The sequence below is a fragment of the Ziziphus jujuba genome, chromosome 6 (genome assembly GCF_031755915.1).
Source record: "Ziziphus jujuba cultivar Dongzao chromosome 6, ASM3175591v1".
In the NCBI taxonomy this organism is placed as follows: domain Eukaryota; kingdom Viridiplantae; phylum Streptophyta; class Magnoliopsida; order Rosales; family Rhamnaceae; genus Ziziphus; species Ziziphus jujuba.
Window position 1 is genome coordinate 29,285,244 of NC_083384.1, and position 26,757 is coordinate 29,312,000.

Sequence of the window (26,757 nt, forward strand, 5' to 3'; positions counted from 1 at the left end):
ATATCAAACAATTGAAAGAAATACTGAACCTTTGGATTTAATACATAGTAATGTATGTGATTTAAAGTTTGCACCAACTAGAGGTAGTAATAAGTATTTTATCATCTTTATTGATGATAGCACGAAATATTGCTATGTGTACTTGCTTAAGAGCAAGGATGAGGCTATAGAGAAATTTATTCTCTATAAAACGGAAGTTGAAAATCAACTCACCCGAAAAATTAAAGTAATCAGAAGTGATCGTGGTGGAGAGTATGTGACCCCATTTGGAGAGTATTGTGCTCAACATGGCATAATACATGAAGTTACTCCACCATACTCGCCACAATCAAATGGTGTGGCTAAACGGAAAAATAGAACTTAAAAAGAAATGATGAATGCAATGTTGATAAGTTCTGGAGTACCTCAGAACTTGTGGGGCGAAGCAGTTTTGTCAGCAAACGACCTTTTAAATAAGGTGCCCTAAAAAGACCAAGTAAAGACACCCTATGAATTATGGAAAGGAAGACAACCTTCCTATAATTACTTACGAGTGTGGGGGTGTCTAGCTAAAGTTGTAGTACCCACTCCGAAGAAAGTGAAGATAGGTCCTAAAACAGTTGATTGCATTTTTATAGGATACGCACAAAATAGTAGTGCATATCGGTTTCTTGTGTATAGGTTAGAAATTCCTGATATACACAAAAATACGATTATGGAATCGAGAAATGTATCATTTTTCGAACATATTTTTCCTTATAAAGTGAAAGAAGGACAGAGTTCGTCGAAATGAACTTATGATACTATCGATGAAGATAATCATGATAGTGATCAAAACCAAGAAACTGATGTTGAGACGGAGGTTGCACTTAGATGTAGCAAGATAGTAAGAATGGAAAAATCCTATGGTCCGGATTTTCTTACGTATATGCTAGAAAGTGAACCTCAAAGCTTCCAAGAGGCTATAAATTCTTCTGAAAGGAATTTATGGAAAGAATCTGTGAAAAGTGAGATAGATTCTATTTTATAAAATCACACTTAGGAGTTAGTAGATCTTCCTCCAGGTTGTAAACCTTTAGGTTACAAATGGATTTTTAAAAGGAAGATGAAAGCAGATGGACCTATAGACAAATACAAGGCAAGGCTTGTAATTAAAGGATACAAGCAACAAGAAGGTTTTGATTACTTTGACACTTATTCTCCAGTAACGAGAATAAATTCCATAAGGATGGTACTAGCGATTGCTGCACTGCGAGATCTAGAAGTATATCAAATGGATGTGCAAATAGCATTTCTTAATGGAGATCTAGATGAAGAGATCTACATGGAGCAACCCGAGGGTTTCTCCGCTCCAGGACAAGAAAAGAAAATCTGTAGATTGGTGAAGTCCTTGTATGGATTTAAATAAGCTCCAAAGCAATGGCATAAAAAATTTGATAATGCCATGCTAAGTGATGGATTTAAGATAAATGAGTGTGACAAGTGTATCTATGCAAAGGATACAGAGAATGGATATGTCATTCTTTGTTTGTATGTAGATGATATACTCATTGTGGGTAGTGGCGACCATATGATCCGAACTACGAAAGTCATGTTAAATTCTAAATTTTATATGAAAGACATGAGACTTACTGATGTAATTTTAGGAATAAAAATCATAAGGACTTCGAATAGAATCATTCTTAGTCAAATGCATTATGTGGATAAAATATTGGCTAAGTTTAGTAAAGACAATACTAATATAGCCAGAACACCCATAGATGTGAGTTTACACTTATCCAAGAATAACGGAGATAGTGTATCTCAAGTCGAGTATGCAAGGGTGATTGGAAGTCTAATGAAAGGAGATAGTGTATCTCAAGTCGAGTATGCAAGGGTAATTGGAAGTCTGATGTACTTAATGAATTGTACAAGACCAGATTTAGCCTACGCTATAAGTAGACTAAGTAGATACACGAGTAATCCAAATGATGATCATTGGAAAGGAATCGTTAGAGTATTAAGATACTGACGATATACTCATGAATATCGACTGCACTATACGAGATATCCATTTGTATCAGAAGGATACAGTGATTCAAAATCCACTAGCGGTTATGTATTTACATTAGTGGGTGCAGCCGTAACATGAAAATCCTTTAAACAGACAATAATAGCTCGATCCACGATGGAATCTGAGTTCATCGCATTAGATAAATGTGGTGAAGATGCCGAATGGCTACGCCAATTTTTGGAAGACATTCCAAGGTGGCCTAAACCTATGCCAGCAATAAGTATACATTGCGATAGTTAATCTGCTATTGGCAGGGCGCAAAATATTATGTATAATGGAAAGTCTAGATATATTCATCGTAGACATAATTCTATTAGACAACTAATCTCAACTGGAGTTATCTCGATAAACTATGTAAAGTCAAAAGATAACATTGCGGATCCGCTAACCAAAGGATTAAATAGAGAATTAGTTGAAAAATCATCGAGAGGAATGTGATTAAAGCCCGTGAGTAAAGTTGATACGACGGAAACCCAACCTAATTGACTGGAGATCCCAAGATCCAGGTTCAATAGGACAACACAATTGTAAAGACTAGTATGTTTCACTGTGGGGGTTAATCCTTTGCCTATTTCTGTGAGGAAACAGTGATAGAAAGAGGTTAAACATAAAGTATGCTTTTAATGATTCCTATAAGTGTGTGTATAGTAATCTTTGCATAGTGATGCTGATTACATTGGAAAAGGAATCACCTATGTGAGAGAGAAGAGTGGCCGCTTCAAAGGAGAATTATTAAGGGTACAATTCTCTAAAAACTCTCGCAGAACCAAGCAGGTGTTCAAGGCCAAAATGAACACAACAGTGAGAACTGAAGTGTACTAGGAAAAATTCTGTGTGAATTATGTTGTCATTTACACAAATGATGAAATGGTTTAAAGATATCGCATCTGCCATTAGTCAGTAAAGAAGATATAGTCTCATAAAGGAACGTTCAAAGAGTAATATCTACCTATCCTATGCAGGTTCCAACTGCAGAACTTTACCAGTAGAGTCTTACATAGTAGTTAAATCATTCATGGGGGATTGTAACGTTTGCAATGTTTTTTTGATTTTGAATGATTTTGAATTAATGGACTTTAATGGGCCTTTATGTGCATTATTTGTGGCCTTTTAACTTTCCAAACGTGGGTTTTGACTTGATGGATGAATTTTTAGTAAAAAACAAGTTTTTGGAATAATAATTCCCAACGGGAGAATCAAAGGGAAAGACGAAAAAGAGAAAAATTAGTTTTCTGCACATTTTGGTTAGTGAGTGTGGTAAAGATCAGGTACTCTGAAAGTTTGAGGGAAATTCAGATGGTGTTTTGTCTGAGATTTCGAATTCGTTGTATTCTGGGAGACTGCCGTCGAAAACACCAGCACCGATGGGACGGGAATAGTCTTAAGAACACTGTGGTACCACACAGGGATCGGACCAATATTTCAACAAGCAGATCAAATCTAGAAAAATACAGATTCCCAATCTTTTTTATTTATTTATTTTATTTGATCTTTTTTTTTTGTATTTTTTTTTTGTATCTTCATTCCACATATATATTCATATATTATGTATATTTTTAATAACATTCTTTGCAATAGGAAACTGGATACTTCAAAGACACGAAAGAAAGAGTATTTTTTTAATATATTATTTTTTTAAAAAAATTTCTCTGCAAATATATGTAAAATGGCTCATAGAAGTTGTCACAGAAATTCATTTTCATACCACAAAAACAAGTAATCCAATGTCAAAATAAGAAGAAAGACAAGAGGAAGAGAGAACTTCTACAAACACCATTCATTTGAAGCTACGTGCAGTGATGTCTGCATAGCTCACACATTTATTCTTCAAAGCCTGAAACTAAAAAGGATTACAAAATTCACCAATATATATACATGAAAAATCCATCAAAATACTATTCAAAACAAACTATTTTTATTTCCCCTCGGTGAGTGTCAAAAAAATTTCCTTTAGAAATTACCTTACAATTGTTAACTTATTAGTTTATAAATTACCACTAAAATACTACAAAATGCATGTTGTAAATAGAGTGTATTAACACCTTTTAGTTAATATGCAAAAAAGAAAAAAAGGAAAAAAGAAAAGTTGAAATAGACTTACATTAGCATGGGCGGAATATGATTTGATTTGCTTATTCCTTATCCATCAGAGCCAACAATGATTTCATAAGTAGCAGCAAAGCATGTCTTGAAGTTGTAGCACATAATTGTTCTGTTTTTCTCGGTTCCTCAATATCCAGTTGCTCTGTATCTACAAAACAGTCAAATACGCTTGGGTTTCTTAGAATGTGATTCATCATCGTCTTCTTCCTTAAGAGAGCCAACAGCTTCACTTGCACTTGATTCACAACATTCATTGAAGCTTCTCTTATTCTTTCTTTCAGTTTCTGCATCACATCTCTCCATGTCTTGTTTGTATACAAACCGAACCCCAAACTTCTTAATCTCACCATACTCACTTCCTAAGTTGCTGAGCTTCGAAATGAAACGTCCAATCTGCTCATAATAAGCAAGACAGACATGGAAAGAAGCCTCAATACTACAAGTAGTGGGCCAATCTAGTCCATCCATTTCTTGGCCAGATTCCGAAGACTGTCTTTTTACATACCATATGAGCACGTGATCTGAACTAAACTGGTTAAACATGGAGGACAAAGTACAATTATGATATTTGTAAAGACTACCATCGTCGATGGTTTTGAACTTCAGTGTACAACTAGTAATTAACATTCTATTTTTGTCAATTTTATTCCAATGAAAAACAATGCAGATTGCCAAAGCCAAGAAGTCGTCATTATTCCAATATGGAGGAAGCATAATATTATTGATTGAAGTCCCACAAGTCTGATGGTTGAACCACTTTGGAATTTCATCTCCCGGATAGCAAAAGTTATGATAAGGCGTGTCCTGTTTCATGAACATAGGAGATTAATCAACTTGCTCAAAAATTATAAACCATCTCAGCAAACGAAGAGAAACAGATATACATACACTTCCAAATTTTATACTAGCCAGAATTTGAATTACTACACGATCAGCTATCATGGTGTTATGTGTATTCCTATCCAATTTTTCACATCCGTAAAAATCAATATAATCAGTATAAACAAAGATATCGGACAGATGGTCCAATAGTGGGGCGGCACTCCAGTTTGAAATGTTCTCCAGTGACGTGCAGCCACTTGCAGACAAGAACTTACATAGCGATTGAAGCTCCGGTAAATATTTCAGTCTCTCACAATTATTCACATACAAAACATGCAAAGATGGTGGAAGGGAAGGCAATTTTTGAAGTTTTGAACAGAAGCCAAGCCTTATCGCCTTAAGGTTCCTTAAATTACATAGACCGTTGGGGAGAAACTCAAGATCCTTGCAACCACTTGTATCTAAATTTATGAGGGATACTAGATTTACAATGGACTCTGGTAACTCTTTAATCCCTGAGTAAGATAACTGAAGAAATCTTAAGCGTTTCATGGGCTCTAAGATTTCTGGAAACGTTTTCAGTTTCTCACAACCACATAGATTTAATGATTCAAGAGATTTCAAATGATAAATGCTTGATGGAAGACTTTTAAATTTTCTGCAAAAAGACAATTTTAGTTGCACAAGACCCGAGAGATCCCCAATTGATGGTGGCACTGTCTCTATAGCTGTGTGACATAAAAGTAAACATCTTAAATTGGGTGCAAACTTTTGGGAAATGTGATCCTGAGATGAGTAGAGACATAAATTGCCTGTAAAACTTTGGATGCAACTTTTGAGATATGTGAAATTCTTCCAAAGATTCTTTATGCCTCCTAACCTTGCAACATCCAAGTATCCCTGTGTACTTTTTGATATATCATCAAGATCTCTGAGTTTGGAGCAACCATTCAAATTTAGATAAGTAAGCTTCTCAAGATTTGGAAGAGATGAAAGCACATGAACCAAGCTTTTACAGCCTTCAAGATTTAAACTTTCCAGATTTGGAGAATGTGACAGATCTGGTAGTTCAGTAAGCAACTGGGAATAACTAAGATCGATCCTCCTTAACATTGGAAGAGACTGTAACAAAAGGAGAAGAAGGGATTATAGTTAATCAGTATGCAAGTTCATATATATTACAGTAGAACATATTAAGCATACCTTAACTTCATGATGATTCCAAAGTTTTTGTACATGGCTGCCATGCAGTATCAGTTCAACTAGATTTTCAGGAGAAAACTTTGATGGCAAAGATTTTAAAGGGTATAAATCCCACTGAAGATATGATAGCTTATCAGAAAGATAAGAGCCAAGACCTTGAGGAAGGTAAAGTTTGAACTTCTTGTTATGAATATTGTCAGAAAGACGAGAACCAAGACCTTGGGGAAGGTACAGTTTGAACTTCTTTTCACAATAAATTTTGAGAATTCGTAGATTATATATCTCTGAGAAGGCTGCACGGCACACTTTTATATCTCTACTAATTTTAGACATGTTGAATGAGATGCCTTCAACACCTGCGGTACCCTGACAGTCAAATGAACACCAACATAGATAAGAATACCATATAATTAAGGATATCTACTAAGAACTCTTATGTAACCTGATAATTTTGTTTCTTGGAAATGATTTTGCATTTAAGGTTTCTTTTATAAGAAGATATCAGTCATTTTTAAAAGAAATCAATAGTGCAGTAGCACTTACCGTATTTCTTTCCAAGACATGGCAAACATCATTAACATCCCACACTCGACTACGTTTACCAGGTTCTCTGTGTTCGTCACGAACAATTGTCTGACCCACTTACCGCAGTAAATCATGCATCCAGAGCTCGTTGTTTTCACAACTTTCAATTAAAGATTTTTCAATAAGAACAGTTAGTCCAATTTTCACAAAGGAGTCACCTGCATCTAACATCTTTTCTGCATCTTCTCTAGTAAAAGACTGATTAATTAGACATGCAATGTCACGAAATAGATTTTGCTCCCCTTTATCTAATCCCTCATAACTGATTCTAAGCACATCTAGGATGTCCTTGTTGGGAATGATTTTCAATTTATTTAATGCACTTTCCCATTCATCTATGCTTTTGGAGTGAAGGAAAGAACCCAACACTTTAAAAGCCAATGGATGTCCATCAGCGTAGCGTGTCGCATGGTTTACCAGCATTTCATCATCTTTTGAAGGAGAACTTTTTCCAAAAGCATGCAAATTGAACAGCTCTAAAGATTCTTTATGATTTAACCCTGCAAGCTTGTAAATATCATCAGCTTCTTTTTCAATTAGCACTTGCTTGTTTTTAGTTGTGACAATGATTATACTCCCAGGTGCAAAGTGGTCGATTTTACTCCCAGATGCGAAGCGATCATATGGTCCAACTATATCATCTAACTGCTTTGAACTATCTACATCATCTAGAACAATGAGCACTTTTAAGCGGCAGAGTTTGCCATGAATAAAAGATGATCCTACAAATGGGGTATCCATACTCAAAATAGATTCATCCCTTAATAAGTCAGATAGAAGTTTCTTTCTCATATAATTTCGCCCATAAATATTCTTCCCTAACATTCCAAAGAAAGCAACAACTTTCAAATTGAAAATATGACAATCTTTGAAATACAGCACTAGCAAGGGTTGTCTTGCCAATACCTGCCATGCCCCAAACACCTATAATGCGAACATCTTTTGTGCTGATGCATAATTTTGATTCAATTTCCTAAATCTTTTTTTCAATTCCAATGTGTTGCCCATTCATATGCACATTTGATGAAGGATATCTAAACAATTTCTTTGAAATGTCTTCAACAATTTTTTGAACTAATTTGTTTTCAGGCCTACAAAATAATCCAAAAAAATATAATTATTAGAAAAATAGAACTGACATACATTAATTTATATAAAGTGTCTTAGATGAAAAAAACAAATGGAGCAACATTAGTAAAATATTTATTTATTATTTGAATTACACAATTTATATATTTTCACTACAGTTCTTACCTATTTAGAATGAAAACGTAGTTTTATTTTTTTTATCGACTGCATTTTATTATTATTTTATTATATTTTAATATCTTTATCATTTGAAAATGGAATTATCAATTTTCTCTTATTTTTTCATTCATTTAGAGAAATTTAGTTAAACGATCTTAGAATAGAGAAGTTACCTGAATTCCTTTGAATCCAACCCAGAAAGATTAGACGCTTCTGTCAAAGCAGCCTTCCACTGATGCACCTTCTCCATTCTGTCTCTGAAACGTTCTTCAAGGTCAGCAAGTGAAACTCCATAACTCCCCGACTGCTTTCGTACAACTGATGGATCTATGCAGTAAAAGATTGGAATAACAATCTGTTCTCTTGTTTTCTTGCATTCAAGGATTTGCACAAGTTCATCCAAACACCATGTGGACGAAGCGTAGTTTTAAGAGAAAATAATCACCGAAATCTTGGATTCTTCGATGGCTTTGCTAAGTGTTGGTGAAATTTTATCCCCTCTCTCGAGCTCATGATCCATGAAAGTTGAGATGTGCTTTGCTGATAGAGCTGCATAAAGATAGCTAGTGAATGTATTGTGTGTGTCCTCACCTCTGAAATTGAGAAAAACATCGTACTTTTCTTGAAAAGAAAGAGAAGAAGAAGCCATGCTTTGTATAACCAGCCACAAGTTAAAGAAAAATATTCATTGGAAAATTAAACCTTAATTAGAAACTCTCTCTTCAGTGAAGAAGGGCAGAGATAGAGTTAATTAGAAAATAGTTACACTTTACTATAAACTAGCTAGATCAATCAGAGAAAATATAGTTAAGCTTACCCTTAGATTTAGCATTAGCTAGTAGACAAACTTTTACTGCTTTAATGACTTGGTTATTCTTGCACCTGGAAATTAAGCTCCGACAACCAGACCCGGGGGGGGGAGGAGAGGATGGTGGTGTTATACCAACTGTTACGGAATTGGGAGAAAAAACAAATAGCAACGGAAACAAAGAAAGCGAAGAACAAACACACAATTTACGTGGAAACCCTTGACGGGAAAAACCACCGGGCAGGGAGAAGCAAATCCAATATCGAAAAATTGGTACAAAGGTGAGCAAAATTGCGCGATATCCTAAAACTCCAATTACAGCCAAAAAACCCCAAAAGCATCAAAATATATATTGTACGGAAGACACCTTAAAATTGAACAGGTCCGTACCGCGGGGGCGCTGCTTCTGCACCCCCGTCGGGCTCAGTGGTGGGCTACGGTCTCGGGCCTATCGGTCCGAGACCTCCGCTTCCACCACAGAGCCCCAAATTTTTCTCCAAAATTAGTTTCACCAAATGAGTCACACCGCGAGCTTTTCGGGTCGGGTCAACAAGAATTCGGGTCACTAACTCTAACAATATCAACCTTGACACGAATTCCATATAAGGAATGAAAAAAAAAAAACATACAAAACTCCAATCTTCGATAAAAGTTGCCATCCTCTTCCACAAAAGCCCCTAAAGGCAAATCTCAACAACAAACACCAACCAAGTCCAAGCAATGCTCAAACTTGGCTACTGGAAGTGCCTTGGTCATCATGTCAGCAGGATTATCATGAGTACTCACCTTGCTGACAACAATATCTCCACGAGCAATAACGTCACATACAAAATGATACCGAACATCTATATGTTTTGTCCTCTCATGAAACATCTGATCCTTAGTGAGATAGATAGCACTCTGACTATCACAATTGATGATCGTACTCTCCTGCTCAGAGCTCAACTCACCTATCAACGCCTTTAACCAAATAGCTTCTTTCACCACTTCAGCTATAGCCATATATTCAGCTTCTGTAGTTGATAGTGCAACTGTTGCTTGCAAAACAGACTTCCAACTGATAGAAGTATCTCCAAGAGTAAATACATAACCAGTAGTGGACCTCCTTCTATCAAGGTCCCCAGCAAAATCTGCATCAACATATCCACTTACACCCTCCTTACTTCCACCAAACTCTAAACAAGTGTTAGTAGTGCCTCTCAAGTACCTTAGAATCCACTTGATAGCTTGCCAGTGTTGTTTGCCAGGATTAGCCATATACCGACTCACAACACTAACAGCATGTGCAATGTCAGGACGGGTACACACCATAGCATACATCAAACTACCAACAGCACTAGAATAAGGAACATGTGACATATACTCAATATCTCTATCCGACTGTGGTGACATATCAGCAGACAATCTAAAATGAGTAGCTAATGGAGTACTTACAGGTTTAGCGTTCTTCATTCCAAAACGCTCCAGAACTTTCTCAACAAAAGATCTTTGAGTCAAGAAAAGTTTACCTGCAGATCTATCTCTCTCAATCTCCATCCCAAGAATCTTCTTTGCCGCTCCCAAATCTTTCATCTCAAACTCACCACTCAATTCTGCTTTTAATCTGTTGATATTGGATTTCTTCTTGGCCACTATCAGCATATCATCAACATAAAGCAAAAAATAGATAAATGAGCCATCTTCCAACTTCCTAAAATACACACAGCTATCATATTGGCTTCTAGAATAGCCATGGCTAACCATAAACCCATCAAACCGCTTGTACCACTGATGAGGGGATTGCTTCAAACCATACAAGGACCTTTCCAACAAACACACATGATCCTCTTTTCCTTCAACCTCGAAACCTTCGGGTTGCTGCATATAAATTGTCTCCTCAAGCTCACCATGCAAGAAAGCGGTCTTCACATCTAGTTGCTCCAACTCTAAATCATGCATAGCAACTAGCGCTAACAAAGCACGAATAGAAGTATGTTTAAAGACAGGGGAAAATATATCATTAAAATCAACTCCCTGTACCTGTGAATACCCCTTCGCTACTAAACGTGCTTTGTACCTCGCATCTTCAACACCAGGAATGCCTTCTTTCTTTTTGTAGACCCACTTGCATCCCACAATCTTCTTACCCTCTGGAGGTAATGCCAACTCCCAAGTGTGGTTCTTATGAAGCGACTCCACCTCTTCCTACATAGCAATTAACCACTTTGCAGAATCCTCACATGAAATGGCTTCATAATAGTTGCAAGGATCACTGGGACTCTCGATCTCCTGTGCTGCAACATAAGCAAAAGTGACATAGTCAGCTAAACTAGAGGGCTTCTTGATCTCCCTGCGAGGTCTATCCTTGGCAATCGAATGCTCCTGCACCTCCTCAATTCTCTCTTCTTCCACATGAGTGGGTGTCTCAAATGGGCCTGAAACTGAACCATTCTGTGAAGTACTTACTTCCTCCACTCTAAACTCCACCTGCTTTGGCACACTGTCTGAAACAACGAGCTCCTTTTTCGGATGCAGCATTGCCATCTCATCAAACACAACATCCCTGCTAATCACAACCTTAGATGACTTTGGATCAGGAAGCCAAACTCTGTATCCTTTTACACCCTGCGGGTAACCAAGAAATATGTCCTTCTTCGATATAGGCTCAAGCTTACCATCATTAACATGAACATAGGCAGGGCATCCAAACACCTTCAAATCTAAATAATTAGCAGGTTTTCCAGACCATACCTCTTCAGGAGTCTTGCAATCGATTGCTGCCGATGGAGAACGATTCACCAAGTAGCAAGCTGTAGCAGCTGCTTCTGCCCAAAAGTCCTGTGCTAACCCAGAATTCGACAGCATGCATTGGACTTTCTCCATAAGAGTTCTGTTCATCCGCTCAGCCACACCATTTTGCTGCGGAGTTCCTCTAACTGTGAGATGTCTAACAATCCCTTTGTTTCTACAAAACTCATTGAAAACACATCACAGAACTCCAATCCATTATCTGTACGAAAGCGCTTCACCCTTCTTTCCGTCTGCTTCTCTACCAAAGCTTTCCATTGCTTGAAGATAGCAAATACGTCATTCTTGTGCTTCAAAAAATATACCCAGACCTTCCTGGAGAAATCATCAATGAAGGTCAACATATATCTGCCACCACCCTTAGAAGCAGTACGTGCGGGTCCCCAAAGATCTGAATGAATGTAGTCTAGAGTACTTTTGGTTTTGTGAATTCCAGTACTGAAGCTAACTCTCTTCTGCTTCCCAAACACACAATGTTCATAAAACTCCAACTTCGAGATACTCCGATCACCAAGCAAACTCCGTTTGCTCAACATCGCCAAACCTTTCTCACTCATATGGCCCAATCTCATATGCCACAAATGAGTAACATCCGAATTTGACATGGACACTGAAACAGCAGCCGACCCCATTACCACAGAACCCTGTAGCCTGTATCATGTACTAACCAGGCTAGCTTTCATCACCACCAAAGAACCCTTTAGAACCCTCAAAACTCCACCTCCACCAGAAAAAAAACAACCAGACTTGTCTAAAGCAGATAAAGAAATTAAATTTTTAGACATATTTGGAACGTGACGTACCTCAGATAGTGTTTTGATAATTCCATCATGCATCTTCACCCTTACAGTTCCAATGCCGATGACACAGCAAGGATGATCATCTCCCATCAGCACAACACCTTTATCCACTGGAACATAAGAAGAGAACCAATCCCTGTGGAGACAGATGTGAAACGAACAGGCTGAATCCAAAATCCATCCCTGCTTGCCCGAACTATCCTCAGTCACTGAATAAACATCTCCATCTTCAATTTCCTCATGTGCGACACTGGCTTCGGCATTTTCCTTACCCTTTTCATTATTTTTATTCTGAAGTTTACGACATTCAGTTTTGATGTGCCCTTTTTTCTTACAGTAGTGACAAATAAGGTTTCTGAACCTTGACTTCGATCTTGGCCGACTACCACCATTGTTATTTTGATCTCTAGATGATGTTCTACCTCTAACAATCAAACCCTCTCCTCCGGAACTCCCAAAGTTATTGTTATCCGAACTGCTGGTCAACTCCTTATCAAACAACTCCTTAGAATACAAAGAAGCTTTCACGTCCTCCAATTTTGGGGTTTTATTACTGTAAATCAAAGTCTCCCTAAAATTTTTATACGACGGAGGTAAGGAACGCAGTAGCATTAGGGCCTGATCTTCATCATCATATTTAATGTCCATGTTCGCCAGATCCAACAAAATAGTAGAAAAGTCATCTATGTGTGTTTTAATAGATGTACCTTCAACCATAGAAAGGGTGTATAGACGGTGCTTCGCAATCAGTTTCGTTGTGAGATTCTTTGTGATGTACAAAGATTCCAACTTGTCCCATAAGTCCTTTGTTGTCTTCTGATCAAGGACCTCCCTCAAAACTTCATTGGACAAGCATAGCTGAATGGTGGATAGGGCACGCTCATCAACCTCGGCTTTCTTTTCGGCATCCCACGAAGACGGCATCTGCTCCTTGCCAACCAACGCCTTGTGTAAACCGTTCTATGTCAAAATCGCCTTCATCTTGACTTACCACATGGAGAAACTCATGTTGCGCTCAAATTTCTCAATGTCGAACTTTGTTACCATGATGGAAAAAAAAAAATTCCCAAATAGATCGACGCGTCTCTGATACCACTTGTTACGGAATTGGGAGAAAAAACAAATAGCAATGGAAACAAAGAAAGCGAAGAACAAACACACAATTTATGTGGAAACCCTTGACGGGAAAAACCACGGGCAGGGAGAAGCAAATCCAATATCGAAAAATTGGTACAAAGGTGAGCAAAATTGCGCGATATCCTAAAACCCCAATTACAGCCGAAAAACCCCAAAAGCATCAAAATATATATTGTACGGAAGACACCTTAAAATTGAACAGGTCCATACCGCGGGGGCGCTGCTCCCGCACCCCCATCGGGCTCAGTGGTGGGCTACGGTCTTGGGCATATCGGCCCGGGACTTCCGCTTCCACCACAGAGCCCCAAATTTTTCTCCAAAATTAGTTTCACCAAATGGGTCGCACCGCGAGCTTTTCGGGTCGGGTCAACAAGAATTCGGGTCACTAACTCTAACACCAACTTTTCCCCTTATTTTCTAACTCATTTTGACTTTTTGCAAAAGATTCTCTTCCTTTTTCCCTTTTGCTATTGTGGACCTAAAGTACACGGCTTAAGCTAAGATTATCTAAATTTATATATATTGAAAAAGGTCAATAAGATCACTGTATTTCTTTTTCAGAGATTGAGAATGGCGGAGTATTTTGGAAGTAGTAGAAAGGAAGTGGATGGTACTAATTGTATAAGTTCACTAAAATCTCTCCTATATTCCACCTAATTGAACGACTCCTCAAGAGACCGAAGAAAAAGCAACTCAAAATGATGAGCTGTTTAAGTTATTATCTCATTATTTTTGTAAGATTTGAACTTTTTATATAAGTTCTATTAGGATCGAAGTAGAACGCTCTCTAGACAACTAGTTTTTGATACCATATTAACTTATCATCAGCTTGAAAATTTTAAACTCCTAAGAAATGACCCAGATTATGTAGGCTAGCTATTACACACAGTGGCAAGTGGTAATTAATAATTTTATGTTAGCATGATCGTGTTGATGGATGTGGTGTGTCATTGTCACCTGTGTTTCCTTCTATTTCATGCACTTTCTCCATTACTCAAATATATATGTAAAATCTTTAATTGAAAAATCAGATTTTGATCATAGAAATGGCTGTGCAGAATTTTGATGATCTCAAGTTCAGGTTGGAAGTGATTTCTGCTTAATGGGCTTGTTTAACAAACAAATTATGAAGAAATTGAGGTCCTTCTGCAATCTTGAATTCATAAAGTTGGTTTTTATTAAAGGTCTGTTTAATCTGAGGCATTCTTTGCATAGGAAACTGGTTACTTGTAGGACACAGAAGAAACAGGAAGGAACACATGAAACAAATTGTCATTTTTCTAGATTTGAATCTAGCTGTCAAGTACTAGTGAAAATATGTTCAAACTTTATATGGAAAAAAACACTTGGATAGCTTGTACTTGTTACTTACTATAGACAGATATTTACACAGCTTAGAATAGTGTTGTGGATTCAGACAAACAAGAATGAAAGACAGTAATGAACACAAAACAATTTTAACGAGGTTCGGCCAAAAGAATTGCCTACGTCCTCCTGCTCAGGTTCTGAGCTTCTGCTTTTATTACTGAACGAGGAAATCAAGAGCTTAACAAAACCTTCAATGGCGAATCACACAGAAATCACCCAAACCAACCCGTAGCCCTTTTACACCCTCACTCAGCTTACATATAATGCTTTCACCTCACAGAATTGATATAACGAAGAAAGATTCAAACTTTCTTTCTCTAACTCTGAAAACCAACTCAATTTCTATGTTCTGCAACTCTGAAATTCGACACCACGAAGAAGAAGACGAAGACTGCTTATATAACCGTTTTCCAACTGACGTGGAAGAACTTGTTGACGTGGACCAATTGCTTTTAATCTTTCCCATAACAATATTAACAACCGTGCATGTCTCACACGTGACTTAGTTAATCTGTTAGAACTGCTTAGTTAATCTGTTAAAACTGCTTAATACCAAAACGTCGTTGTCCCTCTTAAACTTTATAAGCTGGCTACAAAAATGTTGTCGTTTTGTCCTAATCTGTTTTTCACTTCGAGCACAGGTTCGACTATCTGAAGCTGAAGCATGATAGAATTTCTCAATTCCTCAACTCTTTAAGGATTAGTTCTTCACAAATAGGAATGCCAATATTTTGCAGTTCACGTATTTTGCGGACAAGCACATAAATCAACTCCAACAAAAGCTTTGTTGGATCCCAAAAACAAGGCATTCCAATGCGATGATCAGAAAAAAACAAGTGTATTTTACATAAAAAACATGTAAACAAAATTAATGTGTCAAGGCTGCCCAGTTCATGTCAAAATTATCATCTCTCCATTCATTCGAAAACAACTGTTTTGGTGTCTGCATAGCACACAAACAGATTCTTAATTTTATCTAATTTTCTCTGCAAATTAATATTTGTAAAAGGGTTAAACAGAAGTTATCAAAGAAATTCATATTGATGTCACGAAAAACAAGTAATCCAATGCCAAAATAAGATGAAAGACAAAAGGAAGAGAGAACAGAGGAAATGCATGGAAACATGGAAACAGAGTCAGAAAACAGAGGAAATGAAAAGGAAGCAGAATCAGCAAGAACAATAAGAAAGGAAAGAGGAAGTTGGTTTGCGAAGAAAAGCAGTTTGGGAAAAAAACAGCATGAGAGTTAAGATTGTTGTGACAAAAGAAGAGCTAGAGTGGTTGATGCTTCAGCTCAAGAACAAAGGAGGGAAGAGTTCAGAAGATGTTTTGGAGAAGATTGAGAGAAGCAGAGAGAAAGCTGAAGGTTGGAAACCATCTCTAGAGAGTATCATGGAGTGCCCTGAAGTTGTAGAGATGGATAGACCATCATGAGTCATTTAAAACTGCAAAAAAAATTTGTTGAATTTGTAAATTAAACGATGAACCAATTTTTGTAAATATATTTTTAAGAGAGCTCTAGTAGTTAAGGTTCTTGAGATATATACAATATAAAGTACTTTTTTTTCTTTTTTCTTTTTTTTATTGTTTGTGATTTTGTTGTGCTTGTTTGTTTGTTTTTTGCACATGGGTTATGGATATATGCTTGCATATCCTTATTTTTCTAGTATATGTAAGACACGATTTCTTTGGGGTGCATTTGAATACTGCTTTTTCTCAGAAGTTTTTGTGCTTCAAGATTAACATTATTTTAAGGGAAAATTGGCTCAAAATTTACAGTGGTGGAATGATTTAGTTGTTGAAAACCACCCTCTAAAAGTCCTTCGTATAGTATGTCTTCAATGATTACACTTGGTTGATGTGTTCTAAAGTAGAGGTTTAGCAGTTGATTCTGAACCCAAGGAGAAAAACCAGAAAGAAAGTTGATGTTTCTTTAAATAAACCCACTAAAAACTTTTAAAATCACCTAGTTGAATCAGTAACTCAACTGATATTTCCTCTCCTAAGTAGTCCTCTTACTTTACAATTTGAACCTTTTGTGAAGTTAAGCTCAATTCAGGATACCGACAGAATATTAATTAGACAATAAACTTAAAAGAAAATCTATAAGCTGTTTATATTTTATTTTATTTTTCTTTTTATTGTTTGTTTTGTTTTTTTTTTTTTTTAAGCTCAAGTACTCAAAACAGCTCTACTATTTGACTTTAGGGAATTAATTATACTTAAAAACTTTGATCAAAGTTCATAATCAATTCAAACTTACTAATCAAGGGCCCTGATCCTTGCAGTAATGGTGTTGGTTTTATCAATGAATACAATTACATGAGACTTACCAGCTCTAACTTGTCAAGAAACTCAGTCTCATCTTCGTCGAGAGATTTGGGGGGGTCCTGTAAGTGTTATAGTGGAATATTAATTTGGGGACAGGGAGGGAGAGATTAATATAAATAAATAATTAATTAATTAAAAAAAAAAAAAAAGGAGGCAAGTGGAAATAAAACAGACTGTGCTTGAAGCGTTCGTTAAACTCAGCATCCCGCTTGACTCAGCATCCCGCTTGTCTTTATTTTCCTTTAAGATCTGCGGTTGGTTTTGAGTAGGAAAAATGAAGTGAGTGTTTACCCAAAACAAGTACAAAATTCAACAACTGAATATTGGGAGAGAGAGCAGAAAGTAGAGAGAGAAAGCGACAGAAATAAACCTCGTAAAGGGGTCTGTCCCTCTAAGCAGTGCCATCTTCCACACGCTCACTCCTTGTTCTCTTTGCTTCATCCAACTGCTCCAAACCATTTTCGATTTTGCTTTCAACAATAAAAAATTACATGCTTTATTATTATTTTTTTAATATAGTCAAACATTCTAGGGTTCCTAAATGTTTCAAAAATAATGATAATAGTAATAATATAAGAAGATAGAGAGGGAATTATTACCTGGTCCTGGAAACAAAATTCATAAGCCTGATAGGACGCGTAGTCGTAGATTCTTCAGCCATTTCAAACGCAGTGCTTTTTATTGGACCTTCGACCTTCAACTTCGATTGATGTATGTTTCTGCAGCATAACACCCACACCCGCCACCCCCGCCACACTAGCAGCAGGGCTGGTACATTCCCCTTAGTCAATTGGGTTGGGTTGGGTTGGGCCACCATGGTGCTTTTATAATTCTGGGCCTGCGTCAAACGACCATTTGCGTACGCATTTTGGACGTGCTGTTCTTTTTGTACCGCCGCAATTCCTTGTCCCACTCCAACTGTTTATTTACAATTTTAACTCTGCATAAGATTATTTAAAAGAACTATTCTACAATACATTATTTAATACAACACCTTAAATGATTCCTCTAAACAACCTCTATAATGTTCTGTTGTACTCATCGGAATATTACAAATGTTGGTTGGAATAATAAAAATCGTGTGGTTTTTAGTTTTAAACTAGTTTATGGATTTAGGGTATTTCATAAATTAAGTAAATTGTAGATAGATGTTTACAGTAAAATTCTTTTTTAAACAGTGTAAATAGAAGATATAGTGGGGGAGAAATTTTGGTCATGTAAAATTGTGGGAGGAGAAATTTTAAACCTGAAAAAGAATGACTCTTTCGATTTTGGTTACAATATCACCCCAACTTATTTTCCTAAAAAAACAAATATTCGCATATCATATAACTTTGTTTGATTGCATAACAATGAAAACAAAAGAAAATTCCCCCACCCCCCCCCCCCCCCCAAAAAAAAAAAAAAAAGAAGGAAAAAATTATATATTTTCTTTCCCCAAAGGATTTCAAACTTTTTTTCTTTTTTTTTTTTATTTTGACAAACAAGGATTTCAAACTTGAAAGAGAAATGTGCTTATAGGACCACATGCATATTCAAATGTGCTCTTACTGAGAAACTTGCTTGCACACATAAAATTTTTAATTCTCCTTTGGGAAGAACTGTGAACTTCCTAGCCTATAGAAAAGTGAGTATATCTTCGTTCAATGAAAAAAGAACACGAGTAATCCAAGATTAGGGGACGAAAGAGAAGGTGAAAGTTCACAAGGGAGTGTCATGTTGGATCTAAAGGCGGAGCAGTGGAAGTCAAACACGTAGGTTTAATAGGTAATGGTCATTGCTGCTTTGCATTGTTGAAGGATCGTGGGTATGCTTTATATCACAAGGGGGCATTTCACATGGGTTAAGTGACATATTCTGTTTCTTATAATGCATTATATCAACGTTTATATACATATCAAACCTAGTAGCAACAAGGAACCACAGACAAACTTAAAAGAAAATCTATAAGCTGTTTTTATTTTACTTTTTATTTTTTGCTTTTTTTGTTTGTTTTTGTTTTGGTTTTCTTTTTTTTTTTTTTTTTCCTTTTTTTTAAAGCTCAAGTACTCAAAACAGGTCTATTATTTGACTTTAGGGAATGAATTATAGTTAAAGACTTTGATCAAAGTTCATCATTCAATTCAAACTTACAAATCAAGGGCCCTGATATTAAAGTAATAAGTAATTAGAGACCGAAATTTGTGCGTTGAATAAAGAATATTAGTAAGATAGATCTTGATGACGAATGAGACATATGATGTGGTTTGAGCCACATGTCTCTTTCTATTCTCATATGATCTTTCCATGACTAAAAAATTACTGATTATTTGGATCTATTTTAATTTAGACAATTGCCGTCAAGTTTAATTTCTTAGTCAACCATTAAAAAAAAAAAAAAAAAAGTCCTTTTTCTTTTACAAGGTCATATTGGATCATTTTTACCTCCAAAAAAGAAAAAAGAAAAAAAGTGATATCGGATAAGAAAATTCAGTTTTAGACTATAGAAATATTTTTGCGGAGTTTTGATGATCTGAATTCTGTCCATTAGGGAGGATTTCTGTAATTCCTGAGAAGGAAACCAACTTAAATGCTGGATATCCAAGCTTATAACATCTATGACATGCAGGATTTGAAGAATCTGAAGGCATTTTTGGCAGATCCTTGCAGTAATGGTCTTGTGTTTTGTCAATGAAAATCCAATCCGGTACTTCTACTTGAAGGAATGGATTTTTGGAAGTTGGAAAAGCCCATAGGTCCATTTTCCCAGGCCCATATATCCACTGATTCAAGAGACTTCAAATTACAAATGCAGCTCAGAAGACTTTTTTAAGTCTTTCGCAAGAAGCCACATCTAATCAAACAAGACTTGAAAGACAACCAAATATTTTGTAATCCTATAATATGGCTTTAATTATAAATTAATAAAGTCTCAATTATTAATTCCCTTAAATATTATTTTCTTGTCTCTCCTATTTTTATTATATAGAAAAGCACTTGTAGAGTTTACACTCATTGTACTTACTAATTAACCTCAAGAATTTGGCGAAGACTGCCCAATTTATGTATTTTACAGACAATGATAGAAGCATATAGATTAACTACAAGAAAAGCTTTGTTGGAGACCCGTAAGCAAACCAGTACTAAAACAGGTCATATATAAAAATATGAATCAGAATTCAAAAAGAATGAGGTAAAAATTTCCATTGCTGCTTATTCAGTACTTGTAGTTTCAAAAATTATTGGAAGAGATACAGCTTAACTTATCCGGGGGTAGTCTTAATCACTGCATCACTGCCACTTCTATATGAAGTAGAATCCTTACACTTTTAATTTTACACATCACCATAACTTGACAATGAACCTATAAAACTTGCTCACTAAATATTACAATCTATTTCCATCAAAAAGAAATATATACAATCCACATTGAGCAATTTCACAATCATTTTAACAAAATCAGTTAAAGTGAATTGAGTCACTATATATAAAGTCCCACACCATATTTTATCAAGAAAAATCTAAGGCTCCCAAGTGTTTAGCTTGATGTTACAATGCTGTCCATGTATTAACTTAATGGTAGTACTGCTCATGTAGAAAGAAATTTGATGAAACCCTGAGCGAATAATTAGGCGAAGTTCATCTTAGAAGAGAAAACAGCTCCAAGCTGACCCATATATCATATTTGGGTGTTTAACTTCTTGCTAGTAATCAAGCCAATATTTCAAATACTTGAATACTAGATGCAATTAATCATAAAATCGACATATTTTGGCATATTGACATTACCCAATTCAAAACCAAATATATATGCTGATTATATGTTTAGCAACCGATGGAAAGAGTATACATTATGGCAAAGTACAATTCAAAAACACAAAAATGATCAACCATGTATTAAAAATATACTTTATCAAACACTTTGGTAGAAAATAATTACAACTAAGAAATTAAATCAAATAGATAAATATTATACTCAGAAAGTTAAGAATGTCCAACTAGATGTAAGGATGGATTTACCCATAAAATGCATCATAAACAACTAAGAATCATAATTCTTCGGTAATATATCCTTTATTTAATTTAATTTTCTCTGCAAATGCATGTAAAATGGCTCATATAGTTATTAAAAAATTCATATTGATACCATAAAAACAAGTACTGCAATGCCAAAATAAGAAGAAAGACTACGAAGAGAGAACATCTCCAAGGTACCGTACGATTCATTTGAAGGTAGGTGGCGTGGTGTCTGCATAGCTCACACACATATTCTTCAACGCCTGAAAGTAAAAGGGACACGCAAATGGTGATAACAAAGTTCACCAATATATACATGAGAAATCCATTAAAATACTTTTTATAACAAATATTTTTATTTTCTCTGTGTATATCATTTTGAACAAAAGACAAAATTTTCCTTTAGAAATTACCTTACTATTTGTAAACTTATTAGTTTATATATTAATGCAACTAAAAAACTACTAAATCCCATGTTGTAAACAGAGTATATTAACTCCTACAAATTAATTTGCCAAAAAAAAAAAAAAAAAAAGAAAAAAGTTTAAACCAACTTACCTTAGCAGACACGGAATACGCATTGATTTTCCTATTCCTTATCCATCATAGCGAACAATGATTTCATAATTATCTTCAAAGCATGTGTCAAAGTTGTAGCAAGGAATTGTTCTGTTTTTTCGGTTCGTCAACATCCAATTGCTGTGCATCTTCTAGACAGTCAGATAACCTTGAGTTTCTTAGATTGTGATTCATCATCATCTTCTTCCTCATCATAAGAGCCAACAGCTTCGCTTCCACTTGATTCACAACATTCATAGAAGCGTCTCTTATTCTTTCTTTCAGTTTCTGCATCACATCTCTCTATGTCTTCTTTGTATACAAACTGAACCCCAAACTTCTTAATCTCGTAATACTCATTTCCATTGTTGTTGACACAGGGCAAGATATGGAAGGAGGCCTCAGTGCTACAAGTCGAGGGCCAATTTAGTCTATCCAAATCTTTACAAGATTTCATATTCCATTTTGAAGATCGCAATGTCGATTTGGCTACATACCATAGGACCACGTGATCCGAACTAAAAGCCTTTTCTCCCAACAATATCCCAATATAATCATGATATCTGTAAAGGCGATCATCATCGATGGTTTTGAAATTCAGCTCACACTTAAAAGCAAAGGACATATTTTTGTCAATTTTATTCTGACGAATAACTTTGCAGAAAGCAAAACCCAAGAAGTCGTCGTTGTTCCAATATCGAGGAAGCATAATATCATTGAATGAACTCCCACAAGTTTGATAGCCGAACCACTTTGGGATTTCATCTCCCGGGTATCGAAAAACTTGAACACTTGGAAGAATAACACTTGGGTCCTGTTCCATGAACACGTGGGATATTAATCAACTTGCTCAAAATTATCAATCATCTCAGCAAAGGAAAGAAAAATAAATATACATACAGTGTTTACAAATATAAGACGAGACAAAATTTTAATTACTGCGTGATCAGCTAGCATGGAATTGCGTGTATTCTGATCCAATTTTTCACATCCGTAAAAGTCAATATAATCAAGAAAATCTCTATGTCGAATGATATCTAGATCGTGTAATAGTGGAGCCCTCAAATTTGAAATGTTCTCCAGTGACGTGCAGCCTTTTGCTTTCAAACTCAAACACTGTGATGGAATCTCTGGTAAAGATTTCAATCTCTCACAATAGCGTAATGACAATTCGAGCAAAGAAGATGGAAGGGAAGGCAATTTTTGAAATTTTGAACAATTGTCGAGCCATATAATCTTAAGGTTCCTTAATTTACATAGGTTGTCAGGGAGAAACTGTAAGTCCCCGCAATGTTGCATATATAATCTTCTAAGTGACACTATATTTTCAATTGACTCTGGCAACTCTTTAATGCCCGAGTAATCTAACCAAATATCTATCAAGTGTTCCATAGGCTCCAAGATTTCTGGAAACGTTTTCAGTTTCTCACAACCACACAGATACAGTGTCTCAAGAGATTTCAAATGACAAATGCTTGTCGGAAGACTTTTAAGTCTTTTGCAATGCTCCATATCCAACTCAACAAGACCCGTGAGATACCCAATTGATGGGGGCACTGTTTCTATTGCTGTCCCACGCAAAATTAAATATCTTAAATTGGGTGCAAACTTTTGAGAAATGTGAGTCTGAGATGAGTAGAGACATAAATTGCCTGTAAAACTTTGGATGCAACTTTTGAGATATGTGAAATTATTCAAAACATTCTTAATGCCTCCAAACCTGACAATATCCAAACACCCCTCTGTTCTCTTTGATATATCTTGAAGATCTCGGAGTTTGGAGCAGCCATTCAAATTTAGATAAGTAAGCTTGTCAAGATTTTGAAGAGATAAAAGAACCTGAACCAAGCTTGTACAGCCTTCAAGATTTATACTCTCCAAATTTGGAGCCTGCGACAAATCGGGTAGTTGACTAAGGAACTTGGAATAACTAAGATCAATCCTTCTTAAGAACGGAAGATTCTGTAAAATGAAGAAGATAAGTGGTTAATTATTACTTCATTCATATATGCATGCACTTTAAATCTAATACAATATAAGCAAATTAAGCATACTACCTGAATTTTACGGTTATTCCAAAGCTTTTCAACGTGGCTGCCACGAAGTACAAGTTCAACAAGATTCTCAGGAATAAAGTTTGATGGCAATGATTTCAAAGGGTAAAGGTCCCACTGAAAAGACCTTAGCTTATTAGAAAGATAAGAATCAAGGTCTTGAGGAATGGACAGTTTGAACTTGTTACTAATACAAGCATCATCCCTATGATAAATTTTGAGAATTCGTAGGTTGCGCATATTTGAGAAGGCTTCATGACACACTTCCACATTTTTTTTAGTATCAAACATGTTGAATGAAATGACTTCAACTGCTTTGGTCCCCTGGCATTTAAGATGAACGTCAATGTTATATATAAGGATACAGTTAAGGGAAATTTATTTAGAACTAGTTGGCATGGATATAATTTTGTTTGTTTGAAATGGTTTTGCAAGAAGATCATTAATCAAACAATTTTAGTAGAAATCAATAATGCATTATACTTACCGTATTATTTTCCAATACCTCGCAGATTTCCATGGCATCGCACAACCTACTACGATTACCAGGTTCTTTATCTTCATCACGTACAATTGCCCGACCCATTTGGTGCAGCAAATCGTGCACATATAGTAGCTCGTTGTTCCTGTACATGTGACTTCCAATATCTTCAATTAAACACTTCTCAATGAGAACACTTATTTCTATTTTTATAGACGAATTACCATCATCTAATATGCTTTCTGCATGGTCTCTTGTAAAAGATGAATCAAATAAGCAAGCAATGTCAAGAAATGTACCCTTGATCCGTTTATCATCTAGTCCTTCATAACTGATTCTCAACACATCTTGAATTTCCAGGTTTGGAAATCTTTCCAACTTCTTCAATGCACTTTCCCAATCATTTTTACTTCTAGAGCAAAGGAAGGAACTCAAGACCTTCAGAGCTAATGGATTGCCATTTGCATAATTTATCACTTCCAACACCATTTTGTCATCCACTGCTGTAGAATTTTTACTAAAAGCATGCAAATGGAAGAGCTTAAGAGATTCGATGTGATTTAACCTCCCAACCTTATAAATATAGTCTGCTTCTTTTACAAGCACTTGCTTATTTCTAGTTGTAACAATGATTCTACTTCCACATGAAAGTTGGCGATATCCTTCAATTAAAGCATCTAATTGGATTGAACTATCCACGTCATCCAAAACAACCAGTACCTTCTTACGTCGAATTCTGTAAAGGTTAAAAGGTGATGCTACACCTAAGGTATCCTTTACAGTACCTTCAACATTTAATAAATTAGATACAAGTTTCCTTCTCAAATGATCTAATCCGAATCTTCCATATTCTTCTCTAACATTCCAAAGAAAACAGCAAGCTTCAAAATTATTAGAAGATGATAAATTATGAAATAAATATCTAGCAAGGGTGGTCTTACCAATACCTCCCATGCCCCAAATACCTATGATGCAAACAGCTTTTGTGCTATTGGATAATAGCGATTCAATTTCTTTGATATGCTTTTCAATTCCAATGAGCTGTCCCTTGATATTCTCATCCAATGATAGATATTTAGACAATTTTAATGAAATGTCTTCAACAATTTTTTGAACTAACTTATTTTCAGGCCTGCAAAAATGCTTGAAAAATATATAATTGTTAGAAAAATAGAACTGATTTATATTCATATGAAGTGTCATATGTGAAAAAGGGAATGGAGCGTAACTTTAGTAATAGATTTATTTACTTATTCGAATTACACAACTAATTCCCACTATGGTTCTTGCCAACTTAAAATGAAAATAATGTTTTTTTATTGAATGCATTTCATTATTATTATATTATTTTAATATATTTCATCATTTTAAAATGGAATCTGTCAATTTTCTCTCATTCTCTCATTCATTTAGAGAAATGTAGTTAATATTGTAGAATACAAAGTTACCTGAAATCCTTTGAATCCAAACCACATAGATGGGATGCTTCTGTTAAAGCAGATCTCCATTGATTCACCTTCTCCATTCTATCCTTGAAACATTTTTCATGTGAATCAAATGCAACTTTGTAACTCCCTTCCTGTTTTCGTACAACAGATGGATCTATGCCATAAAAGATTGGAATAAGAATCAGGCCTTTTGTTTTCTTGTATTCAAGTATATGCACAAGTTCATCCAAACACCATGTGGATGAAGCATAGTTTTCCGAGAAGATGATCACCGAAATCTTGGATTCTTTGATGGCTCGGCTTAGTGTTGGTGAAATTTCATCCCCTCTCTCAAGCTCATGATCCATGAAAGTTAAGATGTGGTTTGCCGATAAAGCTGCATAAAGATAGCTAGCGAATGTGTTGCGTGTATCCTCACCTCTGAAACTGAGAAACACATCGTGTTTTTCTTCAACAGAAAGAGAAGAAGAAGACATGCTTGCTATAAACAGCTGCAAATCTACAAGTAAAAGGAAAATATCGATGGGAAAATTCGAGTTTTACTAGCTTGCTTTCTTGTCTATTAATATACACTCAGAGATGACAATCGAAACTCTCTTCTCAGTGAAGAATGGTGGAGAAAATTAATAAAAGTTATCACAAAAATAGTTACCCTTTGCTGCATATCCACAATTAATTAAGCTTGGCATTAGCAAGAGAGACCAACTTTAGCACTACATATTTGACTCGGTCATGCTGTTCTGATTATAATAAAATGAAAAGTGGTAAAAATTGTAAAAAAATGCTTTTCCTTTGGTACTGTAGGCTATATGAATATGTAATACAGTTGGTGATTTATAGATTTAAAAGTAAAGCACGATACGAACGATATAATAAATTACAAAACCAGGGAGACGGAAAAGATTGATTTAAAATAATAAATTACAAAACCAGGGAGAAAGAAAAGATTGGTTTAAAATCTTAAAATTCGCATTTTATGCGGTCCGTGCTTATTGT

At 35.7% G+C, this 26,757-nt stretch overlaps 2 protein-coding genes and 1 long non-coding RNA gene across 3 annotated transcripts; all 3 read right to left on the reverse strand.

Annotated features, from left to right (window-relative positions):
* Positions 1-4,126: 4,126 nt before the first annotated feature.
* On the reverse strand, positions 4,127-7,181 carry LOC125419073 (disease resistance protein RUN1-like). Its single transcript, XM_060818218.1, has 4 exons — positions 6,704-7,181; positions 6,161-6,526; positions 5,024-6,079; positions 4,127-4,939 (listed from the first exon to the last, which is right to left on the reverse strand). Exons 2-4 carry the CDS (start codon positions 6,491-6,493, stop codon positions 4,295-4,297), a joined length of 2,034 nt encoding a protein of 677 aa, XP_060674201.1. The 5' UTR covers positions 6,494-6,526; positions 6,704-7,181; the 3' UTR covers positions 4,127-4,294.
* Positions 7,182-17,090: 9,909 nt separating this feature from the next.
* Positions 17,091-17,996, reverse strand: LOC107430145 (uncharacterized). The gene is made up of 4 exons (XR_007238700.2): positions 17,824-17,996; positions 17,595-17,694; positions 17,399-17,473; positions 17,091-17,283 (listed from the first exon to the last, which is right to left on the reverse strand). It is a non-coding gene; the product is annotated as an uncharacterized LOC107430145 (long non-coding RNA).
* A 4,619-nt stretch (positions 17,997-22,615) lies between these two features.
* Positions 22,616-26,237, reverse strand: LOC112493437 (disease resistance protein Roq1-like). Its single transcript, XM_060817957.1, has 4 exons — positions 25,762-26,237; positions 24,320-25,445; positions 23,836-24,156; positions 22,616-23,740 (listed from the first exon to the last, which is right to left on the reverse strand). The coding sequence occupies exons 1-4, from the start codon at positions 26,235-26,237 to the stop codon at positions 22,616-22,618; spliced, it is 3,048 nt and encodes a 1,015-aa protein (XP_060673940.1).
* Positions 26,238-26,757: the final 520 nt, after the last annotated feature.